Here is an 11,826-nt window from a genome sequence, read left to right as displayed (position 1 = left end):
GCAGGTCAGGCAGCATCTCAGGAGAGAAGGAATGGGTGACGTTTCGGGTCGAGACCCTTCTTCAGACTGAACTTTAGATAGTTCCTCTGTTCCTCTCTTCCCCTCCCCCTTCCCAGATCTCCCTCGATCTTCCTGTCTCCACCTATATTCTAGTATAAGAAAATAACTGCAGATGCTGGTACAAATCGATTTATTCACAAAATGCTGGAGTAACTCAGCAGGTCAGGCAGCATCTCGGGAGAGAAGGAATGGGTGACGTTTCGGGTCGAGACCCTTCTTCAGACTGATGTCAGGGGGGCGGGACAAAGGAAGGATATAGGTGGATTCATTCACAAAATGCTGGAGTAACTCAGCAGGTCAGGCAGCATCTCGGGAGAGAAGGAATGGGTGACGTTTCGGGTCGAGACCCTTCTTCAGACTGATGACAGGGGGGCGGGACAAAGGAAGGATATAGTAGAAGGGCAGGAGAAATCACAGAGGGGGAGCAGCCTGATCTGCTGAGTTACTCCAGCATTTTGTGAATAAATCGATTTGTACCAGCATCTGCAGTTATTTTCTTATACTACTTGTTGCTCCACTGCCATTTCTCTTCGAGGTATGTCCACTTTGAAGAAGTTCTCCTCCTCTCTTCGATGAGAGTTTAGCAACATGTTTTCTCGCTGCTCCCCCTCTGTGATTTCTCCTGCCCTCCTACTATATCCTTCCTTTGTCCCGCCCCCCTGACATCAGTCTGAAGAAGGGTCTCGACCCGAAACATCACCCATTCCTTCTCACCCGAGATGCTGCCTGACCTGCTGAGTTACTCCAGCATTTTGTGAATAAATACCTTCGATTTGTACCAGCATCTGCAGTTATTTTACTATCATTTAATGATACTATCAAATTATACTATCACTCATCATTTTTTCTATTGTAGCCCTAGTGTTAAACATTGGTATTTTGTGAAAGAGGCATTCATTTTTGTATCATAATCATCCAGAAAATTGCCCACCACTATTAGATTTTTCATTTAATTTTTAGTTGTTGCCTAACAGTAATGCTCAGCATGCCAGAAATGTTTATACATCTAGGAATAGCTTTCTCGGACAAAAAGATGACCCAAATGATTAAAACTCTGAAGCGAGAAGGGAGATGAGCAAAACAATGTATTAACGTATTGAAGAAGGCTGCTGGCATGAAATGTCACCTATGTTCTCCAGAGATGCTGCCTGACCCGCTGAGTTACTCCAGCTTTTTCTGTCTCTTTTGTAAACCAACATTTGCAGTTCCTTTCTACAATTACAAATAGCTTTTATGCCACGATATCACCTAACATTTAAAAAGGTGACTTCTGAAGTGTGATCACTGTTGTAATGCGGGAAACGACCTACTAAATGGACGAATGGGATGCGGTGAAATATTTGCTGGCTAGATAAAGCATCAGTACCAATGTTTTCAGTGTCTCACGTGTAAGTGGTTAGGTTAGGAAAGCAGAGAAAATATAAAAATGAGCTCAAATAAATTATGAATGACATACTAAGAGGGATCTTTGCTGAATTATATATGGAGTATAATTTAAATCAGTTACTTATATTACAGTTTTTTAAACGTATTTAAGGCAAGACCAAGTGCAGGCTCGGCAATCGTTTCGCTGAACACCTCCCCTCAGTCCGCCTAAACCTACCTGATCTCCCGCTTACTAAACACTTTAACCCTCTCCCATTCCCACACTGACCTTTCTGTCCTGAGCCTCCTCCATTGTCAGAGTGAAGCCCAACACAAATTGGAGGAACAGCACCTCATATTTCGCTTGGACAGCTTACACCCCAGCGGTATGAATATTGACCTCTCCAACTTCAAGTAACCCTTGCTTTTCCTCTCTCTGCATCTCTCCCTCCCCCTTCCCAGTTCTCCGACCAGTCTGACTGCCCTTGTTTACATTTTATCTGTTTGCTTTGTTGTTACCTTCTCAATGATCTATACATTTTCCTTGATCTCCACCCTTTGTCTCATTTCCACACCTTACACTTTCTTATCTCTGTCCCTCTCCCCTGACTCAGTCTGAAGAAGGTCTTGACCCGAAACATCATCCATTCCTTCTATCCAGATATGATGCCTGTCCTGCTGAGTTACGCCAAAATTTGGTATCTATCTTCACAACTACCGCTGCACTATAGAGAGCATCCTAACACATGGCATCCCTGTGTGGTACCTCAGCTGCACGGAGGCAGAAAGGAAAGCTCTTCACGGGTAGTCCATAGAGCTCAGAGGACCATCGGAACACAGCTACCAGACTTGGAGGGCATCTACAACACACGATGCCTCAGAAAAGCCACCAGCATCCACAAAGACTCTTCACACCCCTGCAACAGTCTGTTCGAACTCCTTCCATCGGGCAGACGATACAAGGCCTTCTACGCCCACACCTCCAGACTCAGGAACAGCTTCATCCCCAGGGCCATAGCTGCTATGAACCGGTCCTGCTGAGCCGGATGGTTACATTGCAGTGATCCGGCACAGATCTACTTGCACTTTATTCTGTCTTAAAACTGTTACAATTTGTTTCGTTGGGTTGTTGTTGTTTAAATTAATACTGACTAGCTAATTAAATTATTGCATCGTATGGGAGGCGCATTCCCAATCTCGTTGTACCCCAGTACAATGTCAATAAAGATATATTGTATTGTATTGTAAATTGATTATTCAAGAGGAGCAGGTTGGAGGGCTAGGTCAGAAAGTAAGGAATGACAAAATCTGTAAGCAAGGAGAAAAAAGGCAGAGGCAGTTCAATCATGTTCGACTGCACCCCAGATCCAGAACTACCGTTATAGTTTTTATTGTTTGCCAGCTGCAGAATCTCCCTTGATGCTTTCTGTTACCTATGTGTGGAACAAGAACGACCAAGGTAGACCATTTATGAAAATGCGGGTTTATTCAGTCACGGCAAAAAAAGGGGGTGTGAGAGATGTGGCGGGGACCAAGTACGCGAGTGCAGACGGACCCGAACGAGTGACACGCAAACAACCCGCTCTGACTGGACACCGATACCGACGGACTGTGACAACACGGTTCATCCGCCCCCTTTAAGGAGGGGACTGCAGGGAAAAAAGAAAGAAAAATCACCGCACATAGAAAAACAGTGAAATGACTCCCGCTGTTCCACAGCCTGGTCCCGCTCTGACTGGACATCGATACCAACGGACTGTGTGAGACAAGCAAGCACGCATGCGCGTTCATGGGGCTGTGGCGCCCGCGATCTCAATATGGTTCACTTTCCTCTTTGACGTTGCCCTTGATTACAATTCTCAGTATGTCTTCTCGTGTTTAGGTCCAATCCTAGTCTCCTGCAGGGAAAGGCTGGAAGGTCAAGCTTAAGTTAATTCTACCATTGGGAACTACATTCAGTTTGTACGGTAGCACGCATCCCCTTTATTGACTTCACGAAGCAGAGAATGATACACCTCTAGTTTAAGGTATCACAAAATGCTGGAGTAACTCAGCAGGTCAGGCAGCATCTCAGGAGAGAAGGAATGGGTGACGTTTCGGGTCGAGACCCTTCTTCAGACTGATGTCAGGGGGGGCAGGACAAAGGAAGGATATAGGTGGAGACAGGAAGATAGAGGGAGAACTGGGAAGGGGAAGAGAGGGACAGAGGAACTATCTAAAGTTGGAGAAGTCGATGTTCATACCGCTGGGCTGCAAGCTGCCCAAGCGAAATATGAGGTGCTGTTCCTCCAATTTCTGGTGGGCCTCACTACGACACTGGAGGAGGCCTATGACAGAAAGGTCAGACTGGGAGTGGGAGGGGGAGTTGAAGTGCTCAGCCACCGGGAGATAAGTTTTAGGAACAGCACCTCATATTTCGCTTGGGCAGCTTACAGCCCAGCGGTATGAACATTGTCTTCTCTAACTTTAGATAGTTCCTCTGTCCCTCTCTTCCCCTCCCCTTTCCCAGTTCTCCCACTGTCTTCCTGTCTCCACCTACATCCTTTCTTTGCCCCGCCCCCCCTGACATCAGTCTGAAGAAGGGTCTCGACCCGAAACATCACCCATTCCTTCTCTCCTAGATGTTGCCTGACCTGCTGAGTTAATCCAGCATTTTGTGGTACCTTCGATTTGTACAAGCATCTGCAGTTATTTTCCTACACCTCTAGTTTAACATAAGTCTCAACAATGATTTGGCCAAACTATTACTGCATCTCAGTCACAAATTGAAAACTTCCAAATATTCAAAAAACATTTTATTAGTAATTCAACAAAATACTTTTGATTATAAATTGATCCAAATGTCATCCAAAAAAAATGTAAGCAATTTTAATAAAATAGTGTTTTGACTTTTTACACCATGCTTCTGTCAGCTAAAAGTAATTAGAAAAGAGTTAACAAAAACAATTATTCTACATCCCTGAAAGTATCTGAAATCAGTTGTTCTTGAGACACAATCCACAGGACCATTAAATGACTACAACAGTCTTGGGTACAAATTACAAACTTGGCCACAGAAATAGCTGATTAAAACATAAGATTGTTTTGAGGTTTTATTTACAAATGGCCAAAAATACTAAGGAGTAAACTAAAGATATTAAGATTTTTTACTATTATATGAAGAGCAAGAGGACATTTAAGGAAAGAGTGGGTCCAATTAGAGATCAAAATGATGGCTGATGCTTTTGGGGGTTGAAGAAATAGTTGGGGTTCTTTCTCTTGTCTTCATGAGGGGTCAATGAGAAATATTGCATGGAGCGTAAATGGATAAATCACCTGGTGTGTTTGCCCGGGGCTACTGAAAAAAATCTGGATTCAGTCTTTCCACGCTGGGTGATTGGAGTGAATTGATAAATCGTGTACCTTCAGGCCAGGTAGTTTAATCTTAGTGGTGGGCAAATTTAAGTCAATCGCGAACAAGAAAATAAACTTTTGTTCAGAAAGGCACAGATTAATCATAGAAAGTCTGCATGGTTTTGTTAAGGGAAGATAGTGTCTAGGTATTTAGAATTTATTGAGGAGGTTAAACAAATGGATGGATTTTGCTGCATACTACATAGATTTTAACAGTTCCCCAAGAAAGATAAATAAAATACCCATGGATTTTCTAGGGAGAATGACAAACTGCATTCCAATATTCACTAAGTGATAGTAAGTCATTGCAAATGGTTGATGGGTTGTTTTGTGACTGGACTGGACTACCAGTGGGATTGGTACACAGGGCTGCATACTCAATCCCTTACTTGTATATATTAATGATATTAACTTAAACATAAGGTACCCTAAAAAACATCTGCACCTAAATACAAAAGCTAGGCATGTGGTTACTGGTGAAGGTAAAAACATTACACTTCAAGGAATTATAGATATTTGGTCAGGTGAACAGAAAGAGTGGCAAATATTAAATAACAAGAGAGGCGTTAAGTAATGCAAAAGAGTTGTAACAAGATGAGAATACAAGGTATACGGCAAGATACTGTATCGAGTAGAAAACCTTGGAATGTACGCCTGTAAATCCTTATACATAGCTAAACAGGGCAATAGGTGGTTTAAAATGTGCAGAACACAAGAGCAGGAAAGTTATGCACTATAGACTACCGGAATTAGACAATGTATTGTTTTCTGTTCATCACATTGCAGGGAAGATGTAATTGCGTAGGAGAAGAAGCGAGATTTATGAGGATGTTGCCAGAAACAAAATAAATATTTCTTTAATCTAATTGAAAAAGTTCAGGATTTTGAAAGGTGAATGCAGAATGTGTTGTATGGTCATATATGATCTTAATACTTTCATCAGTAGGATGAACTTCCTCCAGAACCTGGAGTGGAGGCATTTGTTTAACAAACTCTGAATCGTTGTCATTCATTTGATCAGATGTAAGGTCATCTTCATCAAGAACTTCATCATCAGTAGCCTCCACCTTTGCACACCCGGTTGGCTTATTCCCATCAGCAGCATTTGTGCAGCTGCTGAGAGATAACTCATTCATCTGAGTTGATGGGATTATTACACTTCCTTCTGATGAACCGTGGAGCTGGGCAAAATTATCACAATTCCCCGATAGAGTAGCCAGTTCATCGCTTTGACTAGGTACACATTCCACACCATCGTCTGCCAAAGATGTCTCTTTTTCTGTTTCTTTATCAGTTGCAATAGTTTCAGTTAAGCGGATTTCTTCTTCATGTTGCTGAGTATTTGATGGAGTACTGCAAGGTGTACTGTGATTCAGATCATGTGCATCAGAGCTGATCTCATCATTTTCCTGTTGCTGAAACTACAAAACCAGGATAATATTTATCTGAATTCGAACCTTAAAATGCTAGTTATATTTGTTTTCAAAATCACTGTTCCGTTTCAGATTTACAAGACACAGTGCAATTGCTGATAAATTGAGGGATTTAGTATATTTTAGTGTACATAGTAATAGTTCCTTGGTAGCTGGTAATATATTAATGCTGACAAACATTTTCCTGATGGCTTTAAGGACAATTTTAGAAGTAATGCTGTTGATAACTTGTTATGGATAATCACATGACAATCAAAAATAATAATTAGAAATTACATAATTACATATCTACTGTATCCACTGTTCCAGGTGTCAACTTCTCCACACCGCAGTTTCGCTCAACACCTCCGCTCAGTCCGTCTTAACCTACGTGATATCCCAGTGGCTCAGCACTTCAACTCCCCCTCCCATTCCCAATCTGACCTTTCTATCCTGGGCCTCCCCCATTGTCAGAGTGAGGCCCAGTGCAAATTGGAGGAACAGCTCCTCATATTTCCCTTGGGTAGTTTACACCCCAGTGTTATGAACATTGACTTCCCAAACTTCAGATAGTCCCTGCTTTCCCTCTCTATCCCCTCCCCTTCCCAGTTCTCCCTCTAGTCTTCCTGTCTCCGACTACATTCTATCTTTGTCCTGCCCCTTCCCCTGACATCAGTCTGAAGAAGGGTCTTGACCCAAAATGTCACCCATTCCTTCTCTCCTGAGATGCTGCCTCACCTGCTGCGTTACTCCAGCATTTTGTGTCTACCTTTAATTAGAAATTACATTCACAAATGCATTACTAAATATACAAGTTGAGTACAAATATGGAATGCAATGCCAAAAAGAAAGCTGGAATAACAATCAATTGTAACTTTCACAATAGAACTGGATGTAGACAAGAATGTTGGAGGTAAAACAAAAAGCCTTTAACTTGATATAGAGCTATCTATTTCTGCTCTGTGAAATGAGTCCCAAAGCCTTTCTATTAAGTTTTTCCATAATGGTTTAAAGTCAGGGGCATAGATTTGTGAATGTTGGATTTTTCTTTTGGTAGTTTTATGTAACTCACCTTACAGGAAATAACAAGACCACTTTCATGGACTTCTGACACACTCAACTCTGTCAAACATTCTTCAACTGCATCGTTGGGGACTGAATCCCTCAAAGAAGTGCTCAGGAATTGATCAGCATTTTCAGAAGTCACAAACAACTTGTTCTAAACAGAAAGAACACATGATTAACAGAGAACATCTGACAAATGCAAGATTATTAAGTGTAGAATTATAATCATGCAGCATGGATACAGGCCCCTTGGCTAAACCCGCCCATACCATCCAAGGTGCCACACTGTGCTAATCACATTTGACTTTGTTTTCAGATGGGAACTATGTACTTGCACTCCTTGGTCTACAACACTTCCAAGGGCTCTGTCATTCATTGTGAACATCCTGACCTGGTTTAGCTTACCCAAATGATCACTTTGCACATGTCTGAGTTAAATTCCATCTGTCAATAGTTCCCTCTTTCCCAATTGATCGAGATGCTCAATCCTAGCTTCATGGATTGAATCCTATCAATCCAACTCATGAACTGAATGGTCTGGAAGGTTAAGAGGATGATATTCTTGGCAACACTATTTATCAATTAGATACGAGTCATGAACAACTGTAAGAATGTAATATAAATTACAACAATACTGGACATAGTCATTGAAGAGTACCTCAACAACACATGAGACATTAATTTTTCTTTTGGTAATTCCTGCATGAATTATGTCGACCAAATTTTTATTTTCTCTTTATGTAGCTGATGACAGTGCTCAACCTTTCATAACCCAGTTACTGAGATCAAACATAAATTAAAGGAACAGCACCTCATATTTCGCTTGGGCAGTTTACAACCCAGCGGTATGACTATTGATTTCTCTAACTTCAAGTAACCCTTGTATCCCCTCTCTCTCTGTCTCTTCCACCCAAGTCATGGTCACTTGTTTCAGTCGTCCTGTTGAGTCTCATTGTCTGCAACCCGTTTTCACCCAGCCCACAGCTAACAATGGCCAGTTTTCTTTATCATCGTTACTTTTTTGCACATCTTTCATTCATGTTCTATATCTTTCTCTCTATTGCACTGTCTGTATCTCTTGTTTCCCTTTCTCCTGACTCAGTCTGAGGAAGGGCCCCGACCCGAAACGTCACCTATTCCTTTTCTGCAGAGATCTTGTCTGCCCGTTAAGTTACTCCAGCTTTTTGTGTCTATCTACTGGTTTGTCCCCAAGAGTAAACAACCTCAAGTTGATTTCATAGATTTTTTCAAAATTGTCTTACAATACAAAAAGTGATTTTGAGGTCAAGGAGGCAAGCCAAAGAATGAATCTAACAGCCATGCTTTCATGGCAGGTGGTGGTTTGGAGTGGAAGAGTTACCTGCAATGAGTTGTCTGTATGTCCGGCACAAAAGCTTTGCCACAAGCCTCGACTCTCAAGTGACTTTATTAACACCACCACTGCATTGTCTTCCGCCACCTTTAGTATACGTTCCTTGGTGTTCAGCTGATAATCAGAAGGAAACTGAATAATCAAAGAATATAAGGAATCGGAGTCTGTTGTCCCAAAGCTGATGCGATAATCGTAGGTTTGAAGTACAGATTTCAAACTATTTTGTTTGATATTTCTCACTTGCAGTATAAATGTTACAGTGCTTTCATCCTGATGGTAATGGAAATCAGGACACACTGGTTCGTTTTCCTTTAAAGAGCCTTCTGAGTAACATTTAGTATTTGCAGATGAATTTACTTGTGGATGCTCATTTGTTTGTCCATCCTCAGTGCTACTGCATCGGTTTTCCAAAGACACGTAAATATTATCACGAGAAGTTACTGCATCCTCTTCAGGGGGGTTCTGATGTCCATCATAATCCACCTCTGAAACAATTTGGGGGGCAACAATCACATCGTTTGGACTTGAAATAGATGGAGTTACTTTAATACCTGATGCATCAGATGCCGCCACGTGACTCACTTCAAGGTGCTCCTTGTTTTGAGATTGGTCCCAATTGGAATCTTTACACCCATCTTCTGACTTTATACCGGCTGTATCATTTTCTGCATTTTTCAGAATGAAATCATCTTCTACCTGATTTAATTCTGGTTTCAGCAGCGATTGTTCACTCTCCGTGGAATCGCTGTCCTTCCTTGCTGGCTCAAGATCACCATTGTGATTATTTTCCACTTCTAGCTCTGGCTTTGCAGGAATAACAGGCAATGTAACCACAAGCTGTCTCTTGGATTTGTTAAATTTAGCCGACCCCTGATTTTCATCTACCGGATACGGCAGGGCCAACTCAAGCTTGTAAGCGGGTTTCTTCGACTCCAGACATAGCAATTTCTCGGTCACATCCAAACACGCACTCTCGGCCGAGTTAAGCAGAGGGAGGTCGATAGTGACCACCAGTTGTTTGGGTCTGGTGCTGGGGACAGCGTCACGGGCATATCGATAATCCTGCATGTCGACAGTTGATCGGTAAACGATTGAGTATTTCGGTTGGGTAAATTTGCTTTCTGGTGTGTCTTTTCCAGCCGCCTTTGGTCTCCCCGTTGTACTGTTCCCCTTCACTTCACTTCTTCGTGAAGCACCTTCTGCTTTGGGATGGCCGTAGGGATACGGAAACTTTAAGGGCCCGTCTTCTTCAGGAAGGTCCTCCTTGTCGCCGCCGGGGAGAGGTGTGCGGATCACGGCCGCGTGGGGCAGCCCCTTGTACTTCATTTTCAAAGTCTTGACGTTCTTCATGTCGAGTTTGGCATCCAGCTGCTTCTCCACCGCGTCCAGGGCCACGCCGTCCACCATGTTTCGGAACCTCTTGTTGCGGCCGGCCATGTAGAGGGTGTCGGGGTGGAAGACCACGTCGTAGATGAGGTGCTTCCTGCCGCCGGGGCCCACGTCCTCCCTGGCGGGTGTGAGGCTGTAGGGCAGCTCCCAGTGCTGTCCCGGTGCCCCGTCTCCGCCCCTGCCCCCCTGGCAGGCCGGCTTGTTGATCAGCTCGTTGCTGCACACGTTGATGAAGCATTTCTTGTCGCCGCCGGCGCTGCTCTTCAGGACGTGGCCGGGTGACGGGTGCACGAACTTCACGTCCACCCCCCGCTCCCGCTCCAGCTGCGTGATCTCCTCCTCGTACTTCTTCTTGTTTTCCGGCCTGGAGATTTCCTCCGCGTACTCGCACAGCAGCTGCCTAAACTTCTCGTCCTTCAGCGCGCAGGAGAAGCGATCCACCTCGTCGCGGCTCAGCTGCAGCTCCTCCAGTCCAGAGGCCGCCATGCTGGCCGGCCGGCCGCCTCTCCCTCTCCCTATCCCTCCGCCGGATGCCCACAGGCCCCTCGCCTCAGCCGCGCCCTCCCCCTCCACAGCAACTAACGCGCAACCGCTTACAACACAAATGGATTAAAAGTGTCCGGCTCCGCACTTTTACATTTCTAAACGCTCTCCACAGCAGGGGACTCGTTTGTGGGCGCGGCAGGCGACAGGAGGAGCGGGTGCTGCGCCTGTTTCCATGGAGACGGCGCCAACAGACCCGGGAAGCTGCAGGGACAGGGACTGGCTTCACTCAGCAGGTCGGGCAGCGTCTGTGGGGGACGCTTCAGGCCAGCATCCTCCTTTTAAAACCAGAGAGAGAAAGATTCTTGATTAGTGCGGGTGTCAGGGGTTTTATGGGGAGAAGACGGGAGAATGGGGTTGGAGGGAGAGGTAGATCACCCATGATTGAATGGCAGAGTAGACTTTAGAGTCCATACAGTATGGAAAGAGGCTCTTCGGCCCAACTCGCCCACACCAGCCAACAGTGTCCCAGCTACACTAGTCCCACCTGCCAGCATTTGGTCCATATCCGTCCAAACATGTCCCAGCCTCATCTACCACCTCTGGCAGCTTGTTCCATACACCCACCACCCTTTGTGTGAAATAGTTACCCCTCAGATTCCTATTAAATCTTTTCCTTCACTTTATACTTATGTCCTCTAGTCCTCGATTTCTCTACTCTGGGCAAGAGACAGTGCATCTATCCAATCTATTCCTTGATGGGCCAAATGGCCTAATTCTGCTCCTGTCACTTACGAACAACTGCAAATCCACTCAGCGGCGTGAATTAGAATTCCTCAGCTGAAAATTCCAGTTCCATTGCACCCCCGCAGTGGTAGAATTATTGACTACAGTATACACCCCAGCCTCCCAAAACCACCCTCTCTCCCCTTGCCCGATCCTTTCTCTAGCTTCACAATGTGCATCTCTTCCATCCTTATCGTACCTGCCTTTTTTCCCATCTCTGGCCTTTATCTAACCATCTGCCTAACGAAAAACTATCACCTGTATCTGTTAAAGTTCGATTCTAATAGACAGACAATACCAAAAAGTGGTAAAACATTAGAGTCTTTATTACGACAGCGGGAGTGGAAGAGCTGCAACTATGCTTGCATACTAGCAGTCACTCGAAGACCCCACTCTTCAGCAACAATTTTATACACCAAATACAATGGGTTTTTAGAAGTGATAACAGAACCAGACACCCCACACAGGTGGTCTTGCAAGAGGATAGGAGTTCAAGGAATC

General features: G+C 44.2%; 1 protein-coding gene across 1 annotated transcript; it reads right to left on the bottom strand.

The window, feature by feature from the left end:
• Positions 1–4,265: 4,265 nt before the first annotated feature.
• On the bottom strand, positions 4,266–10,554 carry dnaaf2 (dynein axonemal assembly factor 2). The gene is made up of 3 exons (XM_078406064.1): positions 8,656–10,554; positions 7,303–7,449; positions 4,266–6,239 (listed from the first exon to the last, which is right to left on the bottom strand). The coding sequence occupies exons 1-3, from the start codon at positions 10,540–10,542 to the stop codon at positions 5,676–5,678; spliced, it is 2,598 nt and encodes an 865-aa protein (XP_078262190.1). The 5' UTR covers positions 10,543–10,554; the 3' UTR covers positions 4,266–5,675.
• Positions 10,555–11,826: the final 1,272 nt, after the last annotated feature.

The sequence above is a fragment of the Rhinoraja longicauda genome, chromosome 10 (genome assembly GCF_053455715.1).
Source record: "Rhinoraja longicauda isolate Sanriku21f chromosome 10, sRhiLon1.1, whole genome shotgun sequence".
NCBI classification, from domain to species: Eukaryota; Metazoa; Chordata; class Chondrichthyes; order Rajiformes; family Arhynchobatidae; genus Rhinoraja; species Rhinoraja longicauda.
Note: the sequence above shows the minus strand (reverse complement) of the source record. Positions and strands in the feature narration are given on the sequence as shown.

Bases quoted from the DNA above. Each gene is read 5' to 3' on its own strand.
- dnaaf2 (XM_078406064.1), bottom strand. From the start codon at position 10,542: ATGGCGGCCTCTGGACTGGAGGAGCTGCAGCTGAGCCGCGACGAGGTG. The intron at 7,450-8,655 runs GTAACTCTTCCA...CTTTCTGTTTAG, and splicing joins ATACAGACAACTCATTGCAG to AACAAGTTGTTTGTGACTTC. The intron at 6,240-7,302 runs GTGAGTTACATA...CTGGTTTTGTAG, and splicing joins GTCTTGTTATTTCCTGTAAG to TTTCAGCAACAGGAAAATGA.